Source organism: Pectinophora gossypiella, chromosome Z (genome assembly GCF_024362695.1).
Source record: "Pectinophora gossypiella chromosome Z, ilPecGoss1.1, whole genome shotgun sequence".
NCBI classification, from domain to species: Eukaryota; Metazoa; Arthropoda; class Insecta; order Lepidoptera; family Gelechiidae; genus Pectinophora; species Pectinophora gossypiella.
The window spans coordinates 13,552,554-13,577,777 of record NC_065433.1 but is presented as its reverse complement, the minus strand read 5'-3'; the positions used below and the strand labels follow the sequence as shown (position 1 = coordinate 13,577,777).

The 25,224-nt window shown below is 35.1% G+C and overlaps 1 protein-coding gene across 1 annotated transcript in view; it reads right to left on the bottom strand.

The window, feature by feature from the left end:
- Positions 1 to 539: 539 nt before the first annotated feature.
- LOC126380711 (glutamate receptor 1-like) overlaps positions 540 to 25,224 on the bottom strand; it is a 44,445-nt gene continuing 19,760 nt past the window's right edge. Inside the window, exons 4-18 of the mRNA XM_050030306.1 lie at positions 23,556 to 23,685; positions 12,827 to 13,080; positions 12,423 to 12,572; positions 9,971 to 10,177; positions 9,564 to 9,671; positions 8,709 to 8,931; positions 8,284 to 8,372; positions 6,408 to 6,575; positions 5,424 to 5,555; positions 5,237 to 5,325; positions 4,472 to 4,628; positions 3,942 to 4,117; positions 2,686 to 2,797; positions 2,341 to 2,607; positions 540 to 802 (exon numbers count right to left, since the gene is read on the bottom strand). Coding sequence (XP_049886263.1) covers positions 737 to 802; positions 2,341 to 2,607; positions 2,686 to 2,797; positions 3,942 to 4,117; positions 4,472 to 4,628; positions 5,237 to 5,325; positions 5,424 to 5,555; positions 6,408 to 6,575; positions 8,284 to 8,372; positions 8,709 to 8,931; positions 9,564 to 9,671; positions 9,971 to 10,177; positions 12,423 to 12,572; positions 12,827 to 13,080; positions 23,556 to 23,685 — 2,328 coding nt within the window. The 3' untranslated portion in view covers positions 540 to 736. The remainder of the gene's footprint in view (positions 803 to 2,340; positions 2,608 to 2,685; positions 2,798 to 3,941; positions 4,118 to 4,471; positions 4,629 to 5,236; positions 5,326 to 5,423; positions 5,556 to 6,407; positions 6,576 to 8,283; positions 8,373 to 8,708; positions 8,932 to 9,563; positions 9,672 to 9,970; positions 10,178 to 12,422; positions 12,573 to 12,826; positions 13,081 to 23,555; positions 23,686 to 25,224) is intronic.

Here is a 25,224-nt window from a genome sequence, read left to right as displayed (position 1 = left end):
TTTACAACTCGTCGTCTACATAATATTCATTCGTTACTATAACAAGTCTAGGCTAAAAGAACAGCAAGGTGCAGGTAAATATATACAAGAGCATATTCTCGAGTTTAATAAAAGCAAAAGCTCAGTTTAAAGAATTTCCATGAAATGTAACTGATCTGCGAAAGGGTACGTGAGCATTAAAACATTTAACATTTCTTTCTGTATTATTGTTTTCATTTATTTTTCGTTGAAATCCGACAGCATCATAGCGCGGCGCTAGTATAAAAACAAGTTTTAAAAAAACGCCAAACACGATGCTTAAAGTTCGCTTGCAGCTCATGGCTCTGTTTCAAGTACATGCTCAAGTGTACTCACCCTTATACTACTTGTAATTGGAAAACATGGCATAGCGCAAATTAACATAGAAGATACAAAGATAACAGTTACTTACTTAAATGATATCTTCTTAGAACAGTACCTACCGAACGCAACTTGCATGTTTATTTATCTTTTCAGTCACTCGGCAAAAATTTCAAATTACTCTTATTTACACTAGCGACTGTTCAGGTTGATGGAAATAATGCAGCTGCATTTCACGCAAGTGCATGACATACACATGTTCAAGTCACGTTAGGAAGGCTGTCTACGATTGTAACATGAACTATAATGTTTAGAGTTGATACAAATCGACGCTGTTGTTAGGTGGTTTACTGATGGACGAACGACGTACGTTGACACCGCCGCCCTTCTCCGCGGATCAGACGTGAGTAAAACTGGCGTGTACAGCATCGTCTTGAGAGATCTGGTTGCCAGCGGTGAAATACTGTAAAATATTGCTACATCATTTCTTGCTGGAATTCAAAAGGAAAGTAGGAACAAATGCAAAACAGTAAACCATCTGTAATTTCTTATAAAAAAGGCTAAATAAAGAAATGCGAGAAAAGGTATTCCCTGCGGTGCACCTTTAACGGGCCTTTTTAATAATAATGTTGCCAATTACATGAAACATGTGTCATGAATACAAAATAATTGAAGAGGTACTTTATTGTATCAATCAAAATGAAATATCTTAATAAATACTGTTTCATGCTCAGTTTCAGGAATAGGTAACATTCATAATGCTTGAAGTTGCATAAGATTTTAATGAAAAACATTTTAAAAAGGGGGAATTCCAGGATGATAAATTATCAATTGCATTAGAAATAGCAGTTTTTGTGGCATATTCAGGAAAACATTCAAGAAAACGATCACAGTAAGTGTACAGATGGCTATTATCCTAAAAGGGTTGGAGGTGAACACGTTGTAAGTGGGTTTTCATAGCCTTAAACATACATTACCAGCTATTAATATATCTTCCGATGTGGTCGCCCCAACAGTTCTCTTCCTAAGAGGAAGTCATTGTACTAAACATAAAATACAAAGATAAATTAATTAAACAAGAATAAAAAAGATTAAATGTTACATGTTTTCAAAATAAAGTTATGCAAAATTAAATTAAATTTGGAAAATATTATGTAGTATAAACCTGCTGATAATTATGTTGAGATAGCATTAAAAGAATAACTGACGAAGGTAAAATAACTTTATCTCTACATAATTTATGCGGAGTCTTTTGCATACGACTTTAGAAAGCGTTTATTATTATTATAAAATAAATAAAAAATCTTTTAAGTTAGGTTAATGGTTGTTCCAAAAACTACAAATAATTAAATGAAAACCGTGAAGCAAATTAAAACCAAAATTGACCTAAGTGAGTGTCTTACATCGGTATAAGAGTTCCACTGACCACCCCTTGACACTCCATCATCAGAATCTCGTTGTCAACACCAAGGATGCCGTATAGAACATGTTTAAAGGAATCAAATGAGTCGAAATTCGACGCGGTTACTAGTAATAGTTGAAGAGTTTTAATGTCCACCCCTTGACTCTCCATCATCACATAGACTCTAAAATGTAAGTAATGCCAACTTCCAAACTTTGTTTGTTACCGATAAGTGAAAAGAATATTATTCCAAAACAATTACCTATGTTCTTTATTTTCAAGTTTATTATACAGTTCACCATAATTATCAATGTACATTACGTACGTCCTAGGTGGGCGGAATGTTCAATATTAGGTATATTATTCATAATAAGTGTGAGACCGAAAATCCCTAGATTTGGATGTCTATGTTTTAGAACTCGGTATCAAGATTGTTTTCGTAAAATTTGAAGTATACAAACAAACAAATATACAGGGTTTAATTAAAAAAAACAGGAGTAAACTTCAATGCGAGGCTGACAACCCCAAACTTTAGAAGTTTGTGACTGATGAATTGAAGCCATAAATATGAACAGCAAACAATCTCATGATGAGCTCACCCCCGCGAATGCACCCCCGTTCCAAGGCAGGCGGTCGTGATCTCGTTGGGGCGTGCGTTGAGGAGGCGCTTTCCGTTCAACGCGAGACGCAAGTCGTGCCTTCGCTGTGAGTGCGGCGCGCAACGGCACGTTAGCCCGTGCCGCCTCCTGGCGTCCGTGCTGGCAAAACTCCATCAAGGCCACTGCCAAAGCTAATGCTAACCCACCCACCAACACGTAGAATATACCCGCCACTTGACTCAGCGTCATTTCCGTTATCGTCGTCTCCTATAATAAAAACATAAGTGAAAAATATATGCTTATAGAATAGGCAAATAAAATTAACTTCATACGGCAATATCTTACCTCATCTTTAACCATATCGCAATCCGGCTTCTTACTAAGTAGCCATTTGCGCCAAAGCTTCTTAATAACTCCATCCTTCTTCAAACTTACGAGAGCTAGATTGATCCCTTCTCTGAAAAAGAATTCATTTCATTTATTTTTAGTAAAATATACACTACAGTTGGCGGTGAAGTTATTACAGAAGCGACCCAACTCCCTCGAAGTTCTCATCTCCTCAATATCATATCGCGCCGTAAAACCACCTCCGTGTCATATAAAATGTAAATTTTAACTTGTTGTTAAAAATCACGTCGCAAATCGTGTACCATAAAAATGGGATGGTATAAATTCGAAATGCAGAGAGCAAAGTCTTCCCTACTGACGGGGCCCATGTAAATTTACGACTTTTCAGTATTCAGAGGGGAATTACCGCATAGAACAGAGATTTCAGCTAGATAGTGGGAGCGGCCGTCTATAGAGGAAATTTACGCTGGAGTTTGCGCTCGTCCTACAATATACCTAACGTATTAAAGTACGATCGACCTCTTTTATTTTCACTCTACAATCGTAAAGCAACGGATTAAGTATTCGGGACTTTTTCCGATTTTGGTATTTTAGTGTGGTTGTCAAGACATGCACCCATTTGAAAACAACCAGTTACTTACATGATGATGTCAAAACTAGGCTAAAGAGGAAAAAGCTGCACATTGAAACAAGTGAACGATTTATATTGACTAGCTGTACAGTTTTGTAAAACGGGTGATTGGTCAAAGCACGCGCCAGCATGTCACAGAATTTACGCTACGATGACATGAATATTGTTATGTTCACATCCAGTGCCTCTAAAGGTTTATAGACAGCAGCAAAGTATTTCAATTTTACACTTGAATTGCCCAACATTTCAATCAAATAAATTAACAACACCATGAAGTCGTATACGACAGCATAATAAATTTATGTTGATAGTTAAGTACTTAAGTAGTAGGTAAGCAATTAGTCAGTTGTCTTGTTCGTTATTAGGTTACAATTCAATTTTGTACCGGATACTTAGTATTATTTAGTAGTTTGACTAAAAATTTCTGAAATTTTTTTGACTTATCTAAAATCCATTTTTTATTTATCAAAAGCAACAAAACCCACTGAACGAAATATTTTGTTCAAGAAGCGGTGAAACTGCGACATTATGAGATATGCAACATCCAGTTGTACGCAACGCTACCCTCTTGTGAAAGCGCATCACGTAATCTTACAGAATCCCAGGATTTTGTGTCGCTCACCTTAGAGGCGATCCTTTGGTCGTGGCAATGGCGAAATTAACGTGCTTATATCTGCAAACACGTGACATTGTATCGCAAGCAATCTCACCCTCCCTGTCTAGAGTGTAGTGTGCCAGTGACGTCCCACTCATCATCGGGTCTTGGTCTAGAATGCTCCATGGCATTGCGTGACTTATCTAAAAAACAAATCACAACCCATAAAACGTGAAAGGTTAAGTTCTATTAAAAAAATAATTTTCATTTTTCTTTTTTAAGTATCAAATATATTTTAATTATTAAATGTCTTTTATTTAATCTTTTTTTAAATAATCTTGATTTTTCTGTAAGAACCCTGATTGTCCAGAGAATGAGGAAGAATATAAAAAATACATTCCCACATGTAAGTACGAATGTTTTTATATTTTTGGTAAATTATTCTGTCAATTTGTACCCGTATTGTTATAAAAATTCTTCAGTCGCTGTGGCAGTGCGCTGAGCTTACTGACTTAAATTTGTTACCTGTATCTGGTAATAGGGCATGTGTTTCTTACTTCGGAATGCGCCATGTTAGACGGGTAGTTGAGCGACTTAGCCGGCTCTGATATACGCTCCACTATGAGATAAGCCGCCAGGTTCGCCGTGTACGAGCACACTAAGATGAGTGCAAAGAACCACCAAACAGTACCAACTATCCTTCCCGACAATGATCTAAAAAGGTAATTGTACTTTTACAGTTTTCCCTACTGATTACAAATATGATAGTTCATACAACTTAATAATTCAACTATTCACGTTACATCGCCACAAATCGTGCGCTTGATCAAATAATTTACATTTATATTATTTTTGCCACATACTACTGTCATGTCAGGACCATTGCATTTCCATTACCGTTACTGACTCAAAAATGATCGAATTTCCTTTTCCTTTGAATATAAAATGAAAGTATATTTTTCTTGTAGTTAAGAATAACACAATTGCGTTTTATAAATTTTTCTCGGGAAAGGGGAGAAATATAGATAAGTAATTTTATTACACACAGCATTTCGCATCGGTAGACATAACAAGGTGATTATGGAGCCTCCTCCTTGCCCGACATTCACTTATATACACAATGTACTGTCCCTATATCTCAACACGCACGATTTAACTCACGACATGGAATTTAATCTAGAGCTCTCTACTACAGCCCCTTTGTAATATTGACCGCATTACTTAAAATGCTGGAACATTGGCAAACTTTGTTGTGCTTTACTTCAAGATATTGAAAGAATTTTCCATGCAAAGTAATATTGTGTATTCGGTTTATCACGCACCTTGGTACCACGTCGCTGCCTTGTTGCATAAACGAACCAAGTGAGAACCAAAACGAGTTCCAAATACTAAATTCATTGTGTAAGATAATCTGGAAATATATGATAAATACATGATTTCGTAGGTTGTAGTACAACACCAACTCGATGTGAATCTAAACCAGTAGACTAAATAAGTTATACGACTTACCTCATTAGTACTGCTGACAGGGTGGTCTAAATGAGTATCTGATATGGACACTGATCTCCATTCATGTGGGGAGAATCTTGACACCAAGAAAAGAACAATGCTTACAGCAAAGAAACTGAAGAGTACACATAGCTGTAAAAGAACAATTTAAAGAACATTCAAGAATGAACATAAACTTAAAAACGAAAACTTTATCATAATCCTTAAAAATTGTTAATACAAGTAGGTATGTCAATTTCTTTCAAGTGTTTTCCTTCATGGTGACGCACTTGATATTATATAACTGAATCGTCCTCCAAAGATTTCGTTACAATGTAATTAACACCCTGTATATCTATCGAAATTGTAAGTGAGTGAATATGTTTTCTAAGATTGTAATAAAATTCAAGTTTCAACGTAAAAGGTATTTAAAAAACAGTACTTAATTTATAAGATCTCTCTCTCTATTTAAGAGCTGCGCTCTTGTCGGTGGAGTAATCGCCATTCCTCTCTTCTTCCCGCCAAAACTTTCACCTCCCGATACGACACGACCTGCACCTTCTCTTTTATTTGTTTCATAAATGTTATCCTAGGTCTACCCCTTCCTCTCTTCCCTTCAATTTTTCCTTCTATAATGTTTGTTATAAATGAATCGTGTCGTATCAGAATTTATAAGATATAGGTATATTATTATATGTTTCGATTTTGAATGTTCTGACGCTAAAACCATTGTTCTAGTCCAGAAGATTTCATAAACATTCATGTAAAGAAACATAGTTTTATCGGCAAAATGTTTGGATACGCCCGAAGCGGCGTAGCTTGTTATGGAGATGGGAACTCTAACTTTTGCTTACTGTTTGGTTTTGCTTCTTGTGACGTCGATTTTAACGTACGTATGTGTTATCGTCAAGTATGAATACGTATGCGTATTTAAATAGAGTTATGAATTTTAACATCTATTGAAATAAAATTCTAGAAATCTATTGAACGTTTGAAAATACTTACCCAAATTTCTTTCGATAACGGTCTTAAGAAGCTGAAAGTGTCAGATAGTTGTTTAGGTACTCTTGTGTGAATTATAGGATTATCGACAGCTAAGAAGGGCTCAGTAAAGTCTACTACCCGCTCACGGTCAACAGTTATCGCCAAAGGTGCTACTGCCATATCTGCCTCCTATATAACAAAACAAAAAAAAATAGTTGAAAAATGTCACATGGGTTCAAACACATCTTATCTTATTATTAGAAAATAACGTAAATATAAATACATAATGTACCTAAATGATTTTTTAATTTATTATACTCTGCCTTCACATCAAGGCGGCTACAATAAGATTTACCCTTGTTAATACCATTATACCCTCAAAAGGTTGAGCCCATTTTGATAAATGTAGCGCTGAATCTCATACACTTCCACGGGATTTATGCAAATCGATGTGTGCGCACTTGAATCCAATTTTGTTCTTCATTGTATATTATTGGCAGAAGAATATATTCAGAGATATTGTATTACATTTGTCTGAATTAGATTCCTATAGATTAAATGATAATCTCGAAATAAAATAAATTATTATTTTTCACTCTGTAGATATTACTGCAAACGAAAATTAGGAAACATTCATTAAGAATTACTCGTAGCTAGAGAAATTGACTAAAACATCTTGTAGGAATGAAGCAAAACAAAAAAATGAGTCCACTGAATATGATTGAAAGGTGTCAATGAATAAACCTATAGATTTACTATAAGATAGAAGGAGTCTACTCCTTATCACACAGGTAACAGTGTAACGGCAGAACGTAACGATAATTACCATGATAGCTGTTTAAAAAAAATAGACGTTCTCTACTTTAGTTCCTTATCGAGATAGAAAGAAAACAATAACTTTCTTCCAACAATTTTAAAACTATACTTAGTAGTAAATATTACATAAAAAAAGAAATGCCGGGGGCAAGCAAGTAAATTTATAACGTTGTCGAACAGTCTGAGATCAGGCAGCGCTTGTGAAGTTTATTCATGCTGTACCAAGATTGCATCTCGGCAAAAAGTCTAAAGTAACGCTGACGGGGCATATCTCGAAGAGCCTCCATTATTTTATACCCAAGAACAAGCCACATAAATTCAGCTCTTTATATTTCTCAGTACATGGAATAGATTTACTATGCTATGTTCGTTTTTAATAAAAACTCCAGTCCTTTTTTTCTGTCTAGCCGAAGAATTTGTGTCATTCCTCTTGTTTACCGTCAAAATACTGGAAATACTGAACGTGGCAGTCGTAAAGTGAGTTCCGCTGTTATTAGCACTCTGTATGCGTCGTAACGTTTTTGTTAACCACACATCAAGATGTCTTTTGCGCTTTGTCTTTTGCTTTTGGTTAGGCCCGCATTTAGAAATTTGATTCATTTTGTATGGAATCAAAAGCTGCATAGATGAAGGTACCTCGCAATGAATATTTATTTGAAGGAAAAGGTTAAACTTTGAACAGGTTGACTCAGTGGCGTGATTCGGATCAGCGGCGATAATCCCGGGCTCATCACGGACTATTAAATGTATCCAGCCGCCGCCCGTCACTTTGTCGTATAATCCATTTTAGGAGATAGAGCGAATAATTCATATACAATGTTTAATTTTGCATTAATATAATAATATATCAAACGCAGAAATGGCACGTTATTGCTACTCTAAAAGATCGAAGAACAATTAGAGCACCTATTATTATACGTAAGTATGTTAAAATAAAATGAAAATGTTTTCAATAAATTACCCTATTAAGTACATTATAATTACAGTGGGGTCCGCTACCGACACCGCGTTATTTACTTCAAAACTCTTCCCTCATTTTCTAAAATTATACGTATTCGACATTATAGACAATTTCACTTACCTTCCGAAGTATTTCACCTATCATCCCCGTCCAGCCCTCTGAAGGATTCTCACTTCCATACTTGCCATCCCTCACCAATCGTAGTTCATCTAAAATAATTTAATAATTTTAGAAACTAAGTAAAGCCGGTTTTGCAAACCTTATAAATTGACTACCTATTTTTATTTTCAAGTCTAATTGAGAACATTAACTACTTACTAAAAATATCATCATCACCAGCCCATTAACGTCCCCACTGCTGGGGCACGGGGATTCCCTATGGATGGATAGGGAGATCGGGCCTTAAACCACCACGCGGACCCAGTGCGGATTGGTGGTTATTAACGACTGCTAATGCAGCCGGGACCAACTTAAAAATATATTAGAAATATAATAATGTTATAAGTACATTTAAAAAAGTTGCTACTAAACACTGGCAAACTTACATTTGATACCAAGTTTCTTTGCGATCAAATCCATAAGATCTTTGACAAAACCATACAAATGGTCTTCTTTGTGGCCTCGCTCCGTCTTTTGCATCAGATAAGGTTCTTGAAGAATCGTAGTGACCATATACGTTTTGTTTGTGTCGTAAGATGCGGGTGAGCGAAGCTGAACGAACTTCGGAGGCATTAATGATAAACCGTGGGCATCTGTCCAAGTTGCCACCTGGTGGTAGCATATTTGCAGCTTAGTTACAATTACAACATACAGAATACTGACTCATTAATGTAATATTTACAGTAGCTTCAAATATTTTATAGTAAACGTAACCATTCATAACCAAGGGATCAATAACGAAAAAGCAATTAATCACCCTTAATGTAAATTAAAACATTGTTTCCTAAAAACAGTTTAGATAAAATTATACCGTATTCAAATAAATTGTAAGTAACTGAAACTTTTTGAATGAAATAAAAACAGTCCACAATTAACATCAAATTCAAAAGTTTCCCAAAGTAGCAACCGGAAGAATGGCTCTCGAACTTTGAGCGTATTGATTTATGAACGGCGAGAAATCATTAGTAAGTTGTAGAACAGAAGTAAGGACGACAAAATAAAGTTAAAATTAATCTTTGAGGGAAAACAAATATACCTTTAGAAATGTATAAACCCAAAAACCTTTACTTATATAGAAAATCATATTTAAGTGGGGCAAAGTAAGACATAAAATGTAGGTATTTATATATCATATTTTATAAAGAAATACGATTACTGGGAAAACTAACATTACAGAAAAATTAAAATATAAAGTGAATTGCGAAGAGCCTGCTATGGAAAGTTTCCACAATGAAGTTTACCTGAAGCATAGCACTTTGCACAGTCATTTCCACCACTTGCAAGCTAAAATTATGACGATGGCCTTCCTCGTTGAAGGAAATATTCCCAGTAAGGCCTTCAATATCCGTCTGGAAAGAAAAGCTATTATTCTGTGGATGTAAATGTTTTTTTTTTTTTTGCAAGAGTTGATGAAGATTGTTGACTGTTGATCCTTGGATGTCTCAAGAACTGTTTAGATGATAAACTAAATAGTATTTGTTATCTTGGTAAAAGGCAAATACTAAAGGATTGTTCTAAGACTAATAAAGCATCCGAAACATGAGTAGTTTATATAATAGTTTAAAAGCTTTTAAAATTATAAAATAGAACATCGTGATTGACATATAAAAAAGTTTCCATAACAATGTTACGATATTGATTAACTTACTTTTTTAATAAGCCTTGATATTTTATCGCCGTGCTCAAACGGCACAACCCAACTTTTTCCTGGATTGCAGTCGATGACTTTAGTGGAATTAGCTTGACCCGCAGCACGTCGTAGTGCGCTTCTAAAAGCATCGGGCTTCTTCCTCCAAAGCCTTCCAAGGGCGTCCATCAATACTTGCACTCCATCATACATAAGTGCAGTTTGAGCCTTTAGGAACATTATCAAGAGGTGTTTATAAAAAAAAATGAAAATAAAAAAGCAATATCAATTTGACACTTGCGGATAAAAAGTAAGTGTGTAAGTAATACCAATAAATGGCAAATAGCAATATTTCCTTTTTAGATGAATTTCTTCTATGTGGCCTTTTTAGACTCTCGGTAAGTACCTAATAATTAGGAATGTAGGTAGGTATTTAATCAAACATTCATCTTATGTACGATATAACGTAACGTTTAATAAGTAATATTTCTCTTTTTGTATCAAACCATCGTTTTAATCAGGTTACTTTTGAGGTTTTATTATTTGGGTTGGTTCGTAGTCTTAAATAAGGATGGCGTGACTTAAAGCTATGATTATTAAATTGTTTTACAAATTGTGTTGCCTAATAGGTTCGTTATCTAGAGCCAAACTAATCAATAACTGTTTGAAGTACAGGTAGATCACAAAAACAGTACGTAAATACGTTGGATACCTAAGTGAGTATTATAACATGCCCAAAATATACTTTATGGAGCCCACAGGACACACCATCAAAAATAAATAAACATAGGCACAAAAGGCGACCTATTGCCCAAATAGCAACATTTATTTAAGACTATTTTTGGTTACCATAATATAGGAGGAAGAGTACCAAAGCGAATTCTTGAGATGTCTTACTCGGATTGACGTTTAGCCCACAACAGCAACTACAATCTGAGATGCACTTGAGGCCTTTATTGGTTCTCTGAATCGCACCTGGGAGATTATTTAAGGGTGTCTGTGTGTACATGCGATAATCGTCTGCAAGTAAATGATTGGTAGAAACAAGTGGGAGAGTAATTAATTTTACAGCCACTCTGCGGTACGGATACCAGCAGAAGTATCACACCACGCAAAGAATTAGTCTTCATTTCAATATGAATGCGATGCTGGCGCCCATACAGGTAACTACGAAGTTAGTCAACAACTGCAGGAGAAAATACAGCAACGCCAGCAGGATATCGTTCTCAACCGTATTGAACACAGTCAGCTGCTAATTTCTATGCCTAGCCGAATGTCAACGTATGTATTGACCAGCGCAGTAGTTATACTATGGCCGATGTAGAAGCCGGATTGGAACGGGTTTAAGGTTGTTCATGGAGGGAAAACGAGTAAATTGATTATGAACGAGCCTTTCTAGGACTTTGGAGAAACATGGTAGGATGGATATTGGGCCATAGTCGGAGAAGTTATACTTAGGATTACTTTTTTCTGGAACAATAATTTTATTGTTCTAGTAATCTCTGTTCCTATTTTCTCTTATATTTTTGTTACTTCAAGTAGAACACAAATTGATATATCTCTGTACATTTTTCTGTAATCAAGTTAATATTATAATTGTAGGTAACTAATTAACCAATAACAACCCAATGAATTTTTAAATAGGCGAAATTAACCAATGAGATTTTGGGAGTAGCTACTGACATTAGACTCACACGAGTTACACTGGGAACGTGTTAACAACCGTGATGAGTTAACTTTACTTTGAAACAATTCTCTTGCGTATTAACTGCGTTGCTGAAGCGAAAAAGGCGTAAGCGTAGGTACGCAAAGCGACGGGAAGACGTACGAATAATAATTTATGCAGGAGCACCCACTTACGGCTTCATTAGGGTGTGCGTGAGTTAGTAAAATCTACATAAACGTGTTATTATTCGACAACAAAATTTTCTTTATAGTACTGTATTGTACCAAGCACCTTCTTGCAGATGAGGATACAAAATATTCCAAATATGAGTAATATAGTCTCATCCGATTTCAAACTGGGACTTCTTATGCTGCAGCAAAGTGATATCAAGAACATTTCCACCACGTTGTGCCGGATACCGTCGAATTTCAAAGCTCGACAGGTTATCAACAGTTTGTAAGGAAAGACGCCTGTAATCGTAAAGCTTTTATGATGTGGCGTGGCAACGCAGGAATGTACCGTTCATGAGGATACATTTTCTTTAGTTATTAAATAGAACACTTAAAATAATTGCTAATTAAATCAAATGCTACAAAACATAATATTCGAAATATCGTTGTGGTTGTTAGTCAATGCACTATAGGAAGTGAAAGTTCAACCAATCAGTAGATTAAGATCCTATAACGGACCCAAATCCAAGTTTGATAAACCGGATCTTGCAATCTACCCAAATCAGTGTTCGCGAATTAATCCAACAGTGTCATAGTGGACTCAAGTGGTGTATCGTAATGGAAACCGGGTACTTACCGATATGGTCCCCTTGAACCGAGGGTCCATTCTGCGCAAACCGTCCATGAAATCGCGCACAATCTTGCGCGAGTGGTCGACGATCCGGAACCCCGTTATATTGACTGCTCCGTACTCAGTAATTTCATTCTCCCAGTGATCGTCCATAACCTGTTAATGAAATATCCGGCTTATAAGACTCCGAAAACAATGAAACATTAAAACTCAATACAAATATAAGTAACAACTCTTAATCTTAATAAAGAACAAAGATGTTTTACTTATTAACATTTGCACATATTTACAAAATATAATGTCAGATTTTTGAAGAAAAACAAATAGATTTACACAACTGTTAGGCAATATTGATACGCTTTTGAGTTGGGTGTGGTAGATACAGAAACAGTATTGGAAGCAATACTCACCAATCCGCTGAGCATGTAGTGATAGGTCCGGCGTCCTAATTGTACTTTGCGGACGTGCTCGACTAGTATACTTTTGGCGTTTCTAGCGTTGCAATCTAGTACTATGCGTTTGTTGCCCCAACGGTCGTGTTGTTCCAAAGCCAACAAGAATTCCATAGCGTCTGACGCGTTATTAATTCGCTTCACAAGCGAGATTCGGAAAGCAGTCCTTCCCGGTTGCATAGACTGGTAGAGCTGTTGGAGCCGCAGCAATCCTACCAGCCGGACAAATATTATTTTTTATTAAATTCATCTGATTCTGAAATGATTCTGATTCATAAATAACTAGACTCGCGTCATCAATTCAAATAAAAATGAATACCTAATATATACTGATTTTATTTCTAGAATAGACATTTCTTGTTAAATCTTTAGAATAAAATATAAAAATACAATTGAGATGGCTGGGGACATTTAAATGTTGCTCTATTTTCGAGCTGTCCTAAACCAATTTGAGTCCACACGAATTTTATCGAATTAAACGCCCCATATAAAACAAGCCAAACGAAAAAGGGATAAAGCGTGCTCCGAAGGGGCAAAATATAAAAACTCTTTGGCTCTGTATGAGGGGGTAGCCCGAGTGGGACGGCTCATACAATATTATAACATAGGTACTCTACCTACCTAATGAAACGGATAAAAATACGACATTCTTTTTTGTTCGCGAGCGGTTACATTGTACCTTCGTTACAAGTATATGATTATGAGATAAAATATAATGTTATGACCTTATTTTTTGCTACGGAAATAACAAAAGCCTTTGTTTTACAATAAATTTGGCTAAGTGCGAGTTGCACTCGCACACCAAGCAGGTGCCGGACCGGCATACAAAGGTTGAACTCATGCGATGGAGTAAATAAGGCAGCGCAATGCGTCGTCATGAAATGTTTAGACACTGCACTTGAGTTTAATTAACACTCACTTAAAGGCTTATACAACACTCTGGTTTCTGCCGACCCGAGATTATTTATTTTTATATGTACTTATGCATACAGCACTCTATTGACAGTACACTTCCTTAACATAAAATGTAGTAAACCTAACAAAAATATTTTTTAATAATTGCATTAAAAATGCTACCACAAACGTCGTAAACATAATACTACAGTTTAAAATTAATTCAATCGTCTATTGTAAGTAAATTATTCGGATATCTCTTTTATCTTAACTTTTCAAAAAATAAAGATGGCACAGACAGACAGACACCGTAGGCTTGGTTATAGTATGGTCAAGTGATACCAAAATATTTTAAAGAATAAAAGAACAAAAATGACTTTGTGGTCTTTTAAACAAAGATTTTAATGTCATAAGTTTAATTTTTGCATTACATTTTACTTCAAGTGGATTTTATTATAATCATCCGAAAAATAATACATTATAATAAAATAAACCGACAGAGAAATATTATATTTGTTTTACCGCTACAGTAACAAATACATATCTTGTTTTCCGGAATGCGTATTGAAGGTAAGCCTACGTAGGCTGCTCCGAACTACAAGCAAACGTATATCCAAAACAGTTTTGCTGTTAAGAGATAAATGTGCGGCCGGAGATGCGGTGAAAGTTTTGCCCGCACCCGGACTATTCTCACCATGTGTCGCGTTTGAACTCGTGACCCTTGAGGTTTTCCACTGTCGTCGACGGACTAATGGCTTGTGACGTCAGCTGTGTCAACCACCTCAAGCCTCAACATCAATTATTATTTCATACTCATTCTACCAAACTGTAGGAACCCTACATTATAATTCTACATATCGAAAGTTATAACATGACATTAAACGACGTCTCTAATTCCCATTTCCAAACATTTAAAATAATAATGTACTAAAGATAATTAGAGAACATTAATTTATTCCACAAACGTAAAGACGTAATAAAACTCTGAAATTTAAACTTGGGAAAGGCGTGAATTAAAAGCTTTTGATTACCGACTGCCAACGGCTTTGCGGCTTTGTTAATCCTCGTGAAAATTGTTACGAAGCGCTGCAGTCGTCCAAATGCGGCGATTATGAGCAATGTTAGTTAGTAAAGTTCTTAACTTCGTTGCGAACTTTGCCACTCAGGTATTGTAAGAGATAACTTGTGGCAACTTAGGTACTCATTTTAATATCAACGCGGTTCAATTTTCGACAGTTTTAGCGTTGATGTTCCTAAGTACTTACTTAAATATATTTGTTAGTAAAAGTAGTGAACGAATTCTTGGTACTGTCCTCGTGGTCATTATTTAGGATGACCGGCCCGTTTCCCTTTTAAATTAATTTATATATAATAATGTATGGCTATGGTATTTATGGCTGACTATAATGTACATTTTGAAAGAATCTAAAATAGTTTTTATTTATTTCCCGGTCTGCTGGAAGTGAATTCTATTAATTCTATTTCAAAGAATGCTTAGATAAGTTATTTAGGGATTTGTTTCAATCGTAAACATGCACACAATGTACGCGCGTGTCGGTGGTTGCGCTCCGTCGCGTTCTATTTCTCCGCCAATTCCATTTGATACGTTTTTTCTTTTCTATCTCTCTCAACTCTATATTCCAATATCTTCGCTTATTGGTTACAAATTGAATTAGAAAGATGCGGCCTGGTGTGTTACTGAAATTGATTTTACGAGAATCATTTTATCTTGACACAACTAGGAAATACAATTTGATATTGGTTCTGTTCTGATGAGGTCTTCGATACATCGTTAATATCCACTCACGTTCGCTGATCAAATAAAGAAAGCTATATATATATTCCGTAGTATCAGTCAAGTATATACATAGATAGTATAACTTATAACAGCATGATTTGTAAGAAAAGTCCGCAAAGATGATGACTTTTATTTAGACTTACTATAGAAACCTTTTAAATTAGGTATTCGGTATGGTTTACTTAAAGTAAATTAATTTATGTATAATAAAGTATGGCTATGGTATTTATGGCTGACTATAATGTACATTTTGAAAGAATCTAAAATAATTTTTATTTATTTCCCGGTCTGCTGGAAGTGAATTCTATTACTGAAAATAAGCTGGTATGTTTTGTGTGTAATCTATTTGTCTATATGTTATTGTTTCTGTGTATAATAATAAACTGATAAATAAATACATTAAAATTTATAAACAGTAAAAAAAAAGTACTTAATTGTTCGACTTTCGTGCAAATGTGGAGTTTGGGGAAGAGAAGGGCGCAGTTATTTGTAATATTACTCAGTGTAATAAGTAATGTTTCTTTTCGATTTGTCGTTGGTTGATATTGTAGTATCAATCAACGATATACATTTACTACCGAGTACCGAGTATCTAGTTTCCTCATCTCGTGTGCGGTGCTTCTTGCTTCCGATATTTTGTTGTACCTAATGTAACAATCTCGTTGTTGGAACAAAAACATAATTAAGCGCAATACTCGACTGACTATCGGTACCTACACAGCGCTCAATGTAGTTTTGCAAGAAAATGCTTTTCTAATGCGTCAATATTTATGTGAAGTATTTTTTGTAAGTAAAGCCTCGTGATGAGGAGAGAAACACTATTAGGTGGAAATAATATTTGTACGTGTCCTGTTATAGCAGGATATTCTATTACAAAGCAAGGACATTTCAAATGTGATAATAAGGAAGCCGCTCGCGCGTGCGACGCATTGGAATTCGATTTATTTAATATTGCGATGCGATGGAAATACGTGAAGTTAGTCGTAGAGACGAGAGCATTGCAAATAGACTTTTGTTTATAATCACATTCTAACTTGAAGTTAAAGAACACTCACACTTTACTAATTTGTTACACGTTAAACATTTGGCCAACATTTATAGTAGGTACCTTTCTATAACAAGCAATACATCATCAACGTATACAAATATTTTGTAACTGATTGTTCCACTGTTGTGCGACATAATTGCATCAGCTATATGATAGGTAGGTAATTTGCACATTATTAATTAAAGTTGGAAAGTTCAAATTGCGATTACAATTTACAATGACCTAACTACGTGCAAGTACTTACATGCACAAATACATAAATTGTCTGCAGAAATATCCTATCTTCTTCTATCGTATGGGCTGTGAAGTGAATTACCAACCCCATCAACCCTGGTGTCAGGGTTATTATTGAGCGGCCAAAGGCCCCATGGCTCATGTAACTACTACTTACTTACATCAATGAGTAGTAACCGGGACCAATGGCTTAACGTGCCTTCCGAAGCACGGATCATTTTACTTTCGGACAATCGGGTGATCAGCTTGTTATGTCCTAACCACAGTAGGGACCACAAACTGATTTTTGTCTCCACCGGGATTCAAACCCGGGACCTCCGGATCGTGAGCCCAACGCTCAACCACTGGTCCGCAGAGGCCGTTATGCAGAGTGGTTATTCGTTACATAACGAGGGCAAATCAAAGCACATTATTTGCTATCGACATCGATATAAAATGATAAATACATGAATTTATCGTGGCATTCTACACTGCAACCTTTAAAATTGAAGAATGTCATCCCAAGTCCCAAGTTCCGACAAGTACCTGGATATTGATGCTTCCGCACCTAAGTGCTATAAGTCAACTATACCTATAACAAATATATATTTAGTTTCACACCGATGTATTTAGAGGTTGGTACAGTTAGAAGCAAATAGTTAGTGACAGTCAAGGTATACATATAGTAAGCCACATCCAGAATGTCCAATAATTAAGGACGTTCAAGGTGGCCGTGTAGATAGTAACACTTTAAGTGACCAAAAACATTGGCACCACCTGCTTGTTCAAAAAGTTGTCAACAACCACATAATTTTGAACATCAAGCATTGGCGCAGTGAGTGTTGTCATATTTACGATGACATAATTGAGGCGAACTATTTGACATTCTAAGCGTCTCGCGAATCTGCACGATTAGATTGTTGCTAACTTTTTAAACACGTAGGTTGTGCCGATGTTTTTGGTCACTTAGAGTGTTACTATCTATACGGCCACCTTGAACATCCCTAAATATTGGACATTCTGGATGTTGTTAACTATATGTATGCCGTCACTGTTACTAACTATTTGCTTCTGACTGTACGATTGCAACCAGCACACGTATGTGTGAACTAGACTGAAGTCAGTACTTGGAAATACTGAAGTTCTACACGCATTAACTGACGTTATTCAATTTCTGTTTCGCTAAGGCGAGAATCATAATATAATTTATTTAATTGCAGAACGTGTTTTGTTTCATTGGCTTCACCCAAGCGTTGATTAAAAACTTGCAGTAAAAGATTTAATAAAATACTCTACGTGAGATATGGTATTGTGTGATAATTGTAATATTACTTACACCTAAAACTGATTGTAAATGTTTGTGTATTGTATCTTTGATTATAAACGATACCTTTTAGATTCGTGTCGTGGCTAATTCTTATTAGTAATTATTAATTTAGCTTAAATTATGATATCTTTTTCCTTTTTATATTCCGTATTATTCATAATATTTTGTTTGTTATACTTATTTGTTATGTATTATATTACGTACAAAAAGTGATCTTAAATTCAATAAACTTTTTTTAGCTTGTGCATAAATCTCTAATAATTTTGTAATTGTAACGCTACTGCTCTCATTTTGTTATGATTTTTAAGTGGATAGCTCTTTTGGCAATTAATTGTAATTTCGAGACTGTAATTTATAAGTAACTATGCTGTTGTTGTCCCAAATAAAAATAAAATAGTTAATTATTGTGATGCACAGGGTTATTTTTAAACATCAACAATCTCGCAGGACTAGACAGCTAACATCATAAACGACAACATTTGTTGTGTACGAAGGAATCTCTGTTTGTGAAAGAGAGAGTTGGCTTAAAGTCCTTTTGTCAATTATGAGGCCCAATCAAAGACAAACTTGCTTCATTATGCCTGCAGCATTATGCATGCCTGAGAAAATATAATATTTTTTTTACAATTTATTTGGAGAGGAAGCGTTATTCATCAATTGTACACTACATAAAATGTTAAAGGTTTCCATTTATTGTTCAATGAAGGTCTACAGTTTCACTACTCTTCCCATCGTCATTATCTTCATTTGAATTCCGACCTCAGATGGAAATTCAAGTTTCTCAAGCTCTCTGACTTCAGATTTGAACAATGGAAACGGTTTTGCGAGGTTAAGTATTTTGAGTGTTTCTATTTCATATCTCATTCTGTGTACATAAACATGAAATTATTACTCGAAACTGTTAAATATTATATTGGATTTCGACGTGTGACAGTTAAGTGGTAAACTATTTATTAAATTATGTCTTATATGACACCGACATTGACTACGTGCGACGGAAATAGATGCCGGTGCGTAGAATTGATAATCAAACACATTATATTTTTGTCTTTTTCGTAGATATAAGGTATAGTGGTGGAGAAAGTCTTGTGTAAAGAAGTAACCTACTGAGTTAAACAAATAGATATGTACTTAGATAAATAGATGCACAAGATTATATCCTGGTTTATATTATATCTGTTTAATAACTTAATTCTCAGTACTAATTTAAATAAAGAGAACAGAAAGTAAGCGGATGAACGGTCCGCCAGATTAAAAGTTCTTACTTGTTTTTCAAAGTTCACTGGAAATTTAGTTGAAATTCATTTTCCATACGAACGGTAAACGCCATTAATATTCATTATTGTTTGTGAGTTAAAATGATTACAACTTCTTTAATAACCTCGAGGCTAATTCAGCTTCTTCGAATGCCTAGTTAACCACCCAAAACCGTCTTAACCGCGCGCTCTCTACGTATCGTGTATACATGTATGTCTGTAAAGTGACTCGACATAATTTGTCCCGCTTGTCATCTGACATCAAGTAGGAGTTAGTAAGTAATTGAATACATTGTAATAATAAAAATAAGTATTAACATTCTGGTGGCTTACCGCGAAAAATATGTGAATAATATACGAAACACTAAGTAGGAAACAATTAACAAATTCCAATGACACGGTAATCAGGACAGCGTTAATACTGCGAGTATTTTCCCTCGTTATTTATTTTGGGGTACGTAGTGAACCACTCCAGTCAAGGTTTCTTTTCCTTAGCACAATTTACGACAGTGCATAAATATCAATTTCTGTGTTATTAGCAATAAATTCACATTTTGATGTTACCGTCTGGCTGAGTGCGCAACTCGACACAATATTCTCTTTAGCTTCTTTTGAAATTATGAGAACTCGAAAGTGAAGTGGTACTCTCCCGGGAAAATGTGATTGCTTGTAGATCTAATCTCGTTTGTTAAAAAATATTTTTATGTTGAGTTTTAGAGGTTCTGTTAGGCAGCGTTTCGGTTAAAAGCAAAATAAGTAAAGTTGTCTTTGGAAGAAAAAGAAAATTATTCAGCGGAAATAATTCCGATGCGGGTCTGGGGCGCAGTAGAGACATCGCATCTATTTGCCGATGACGGGCGCCGGGCGGTGCAGCGTCACGACGAACGTTCGCTGCGGGTTCTTGAATAAATTGTATCCAGATATCATCTCAGTGCCCATTCAACAAGCACAGATATTGATCTTACAAGTTTTAATATCAAATACTTTCTTACTTGTTACATTGTTATCGAATACCTACGTTCAAACATGTATTTCGCAAATTCTGAATGTTACTAAGTAAGTACATACAGTTTTTATATGAGTTCCAAGCTTTTAATAACTAATGTTTTGAGGTACTTAATTTGGGTACAATGATTGAAAAAGAAATGTTTTTAAAAAAAGAGTTTATGTATAATTACGTAAAATTAACAAACAAGATATAAAAACACGCAACAAAAATACGTCAAGAAATAGTAAAGCACCCAGCTAGACTTCAAAGAGAGCACGCCCGATCTTAGGAAAAGCAAACATTTTGGTTTATATTTAATTGAACTTCACAAACAGTTCTCATTCAGGTAGTAGAGTTTATATTTCTTAGCTTTATCTAAAACATAGTTTATGTAATCTATTTGCTATTTGATTGCCATATCGGATTGGACAAATATATAAGTATTTTATATTGTATCATAAGAAAATATCAAAATAAAGTTCAATACAAATTATACACGGTCTTAATTCATAACAAGCCCCACAGAAGAAAAATATGTGCATGGTGGTTAAAAAGGCCAAAATTTGTCAAGAGTAGACACAATGTAAAATCTATTATGTATGATATCTCGACAGGATGAGAGGCTAAGTAACACTGGGGTTGTGGTTATTGGCGTTTGTAGGTTTATACAAGCCTCAGTCCAATACACGAGTCAATTTCCAGTGGCAGTCACCCTACTGGTCAATTTTTATGTTAATGCCTGATTGTGATGTTGCTTGTACAGGGTGTTATCTATAATGATGACGATTCATATTCAAATAGATAAATGTCAAATAACAATATTACTGTTTTTAGATGAATTTCTTTAATGTGGCCTTAATAACTCCTCAGCTGTGTTAGCATCCTATTCCTAAAAATACATCTAGATCGTTATAATTATATTCAATACTCCCGTTCATCTTTTTAAAATGACCTTATTTTTTAACTCTATTTAAAGTAAAATAATTATAAGTGCATTGCGACACACAACCTACTTTTAGATAAAACGCTTATATAGGTTACTAGTATAGGTTTTATATAGGTTTGAAAATGTATTCGCTTTAGTTTTCTAACTCGACTACTTTACTCTTTGCCTGACAAACAAATTGTAATGGATGGTAGTATAAAGTTATCTTGAAGTAAATAAAAGCATGAAAGATGATACTCGCTCAATAGTTGGGTGAATATGACATACAAATTAAGAAGTTTCTATCAAACTTTATAATTGGATAGAGATTCTCTATTTCTTTCCGCTAGTGTTGTAATGGTTACAAGGCAAAGATGTAACTTAACTGAGTGCTATGTACTCGTAACGCCGGAGAAAATACTCCGATTACCTTTAGCAATTTTCTTTTATAATGTCGATTAGCGAGCAACGTCGAGCAAAGCAAACCGTGCAATGAGAAAGAAAGACTCAGTAATATCATTAGGTGCAGTTTTAGTGCAGAGGTGGTCTTGCAATCCTGCTCGGGAACGTAAAACTTTACGGTCAAGCCGGGAACGAGATGTGATAATCGAATGAAATTCTATCGCAGCGCATCGATTTACCCCAATATGGAAATTTTGTCGGAGATTCATCTTATAATATTATGTTGCTATTGTTTTGGTTGCCTACAAGTAGGGCATTTTCTACAGCTTATTATTTGAATGGCCAGAACTGTCCATAAGATTATTTACACACATGTTGTAATAAAACATCATTTACAAAACAAGTTGAATAAAAACTTTGTGTTACCATATGTGTCGACTTCAAATTGTTTTATTTTTTTCTATACGGTCGATTACATGCTCAATTAACAGGAATAACATTAAATAGGAATATACTTATACGTGTTGCCTTTACCGATTTCTCTTTTTATAACAGACATATAAGTGTTAATATGACGTGGCGTTAAGCTTGTTTTTCCAATATTAACGGGAATAAAAAATGAGTTTCCGTACGCTCGTATGATGTTATTATTTAAGTTCGTCGGTTTCCTCTCTACTAGTTTACTTTTTAAAGAATACTTAAAAGTCGTTGGGTGTGCAACTACTCTCACACGTTAATATGTCGGCCGTTAGCAAACTCGTCGCTTATAAATCCAGAAAAGTTTTATAACTCGAACCTACAGCAGGGGCGGTCCCGAATGAGGTGTTCAGCTCATGTACTATAAATATTATTTATTGCCTCGTGCGAAAGCTCTGGGAGTTTGAAATAAAGATGAAATATCTGGGTAGGTAGCTTAGCGAAGCTTGAAATTAGGTCGCGCATCTCTATAAATGCTTGATTTCCTCACTCATAGAAATACATAAATATTTTATGATGCAATCACCAAAACGCGTAAACTAACATCCAAATTGATTTATTACAATTGTCTTACTACAACAATAAAATAACTAAGTACCTACGTCAAACACTTTGTTAAATAGAACATCAAAACAATACTTATATTTAAATCAACAATACCTATACCTTGGCTAAGAAAACAAAATAGATTAATCCTATCTCGGACCGAATGGCAATAATTTCCCATTAAAAATATTTGGCAAGATTAAAAATAAAGCTGGCGTTTTTCCATTGGTGATAGACACCCCATTAAAGCGGCTGCAGAGACTATTAGCACCAGCCCCCGGTTTCAGCCGCAATCTCTTTCGTGTCGACATTTTATTATCGGAGGAGTCAGCTCGGTTGTAATCCTGGCGAGCGGTACAATTTACGATTTATAAAACCACCATTTCTGTTGTAAAGCAAAACGATAAAGAGAATGTAGTAAGCCGACTCGACTTCAGCGACGCTCACCCCGCTCGCTGTCCCCCTTTATCTTAATATTCACTGATATTAAAAAGTTAATCCGAAAAAACAACTTGAATACCGTCGCCTCCTCGGTTACTGTTATCTCGGACTAGCAACAAAAAGTGTAGTACCTATGTTATTTATTTAAGCAAGGATAAAGTACCCGGGTCTTCAGGGAAAGTTAGAGGTAAGTATACATTTTTTATAAAACCGTCTTTTATTATGTCAGTTAGGTACGTCAGCAAATATTTTGGACTTTTTGAGTTAATTATTTATATTTCAAAACTTTAACATATTTTTTTTATTAATAATTTTATTTGTATATTCTCGTGGGATAATAAACAATTATATACGATAAGATCTGTTACTTACCATCATGTGAATCATACATGTATATGATTTCCTTCCATCCATAATACACTATTGTATCTACAATCGCCTTGTGATAGTCGGGCCGCATACTTACTGCATGGTCAATGAGACCCGAAGATGGTGGTATTACCTAGTAAAAAAGTTCATTATATAATTTAATAACGAAAGATATTTTCTAAAAACTAAGTTCATGCAATCTTTTCATCAATTTGGTACCAAGTACTTTTTGGACCACTTGACAACAAAGACTAAATTTCATTTTCTAAAACAAACGGTGGTTCATCACTGTAAACAGGTAAGTTGTACACAAACTAACAACACCGCATATATGACATACGAGTAATAATGTAAAAAAGTTTCTGCGTACAGTAAGTATGTTCTAATCTTTATAAATGGATTCTGTCAGTTTTAGCTTTAAATTGAATCAAAGTAATGACTGCCAGGACAGTCCTTTAGAACACTTTTCTAGGAGTTCATTTATATCCATCAAAGTTAGACTGTAATGGGGCAGCTCTTTCAGTTGGCGTTGGAAAAACAACAAACTAAACAAGGGTATCATCTTGAGATTTACTCTCCGAAAAAGTATATAAGAATTTTGGTGTAAGTAGAGAGCATTATAAAGTCATATAAACATCACCAACTTGTACCAGCTGATATCCCTCATAACCTACCTAGTAAATATGCGATGTTGACTTCAATAAAAGTTTTATAGATTTCAATATTTACATTTGATTAGATTAGGTATTAGGTAATCTTGTACGCGCTCAGTTTTTAACCTGCGAATTCTACAAATGAAAAGTTTCAGTGATTTTTATTATTAAAATTTTATTAAAATAAAGCTCTTTGTGTAAAAAATAAACTCCAAAAATATTTTTACTCGTAACTTTGGCCAACAGGAATGAAGAAATATTTTCATTTTAAAAAGTTGGTGGGTACCATGTTTAATGGAGATTCTAATACAATACAATACAAAAACTCTTTATTGCACTTGAATCACATTAAAAATACATTAGTAATGGTGCTAATTCCTGTAAATACCATCTAATTACAAGCTTTTATTTAACTTGCAATGTATGTATGTATGTATGTATGTTTGTGTGTTCGGGTGGAATTTTATAACTCAATTTTAAGGCACTTGCCCTCAACCGATTGAGCTGAAATTTTGCATGCACGTGTATATCCGATGACAATGCAATATTATTATGACATGGAGCTGATCTGATGATGAAGTCGGAAGATAGCCATAGCAACTCAGTAATTAAATAACATAACCACATCGAGTTTGGGCTCATTTCATTCGACTAGATGAGTACTTTGGTGCTAGATAGTAACCAAGGTCTGATGATGGAGCCGGAAGACAGCCAAAGGAACTCAGTACTTAAACGACACAACCAAATCGAGTTTGGGCTCGTTTGATTCGCCTAGATGAGTACTTAGATGCTAGATGGTAACCAGGGTCTGATGATGGAGCCGGAAGACAGCCAAAGGAACTCAGTACTTAAACGACACAACCCCATCGAGTTTGGGCTCGTTTGATTCGCCTAGATGAGTACTTAGATGCTAGATGGTAACCAGGGTCTGATGATGGAGCCGGAAGACAGCCAAAGGAACTCAGTACTTAAACGACACAACCCCATCGAGTTTGGGCTCGTTTGATTCGCCTAGATGA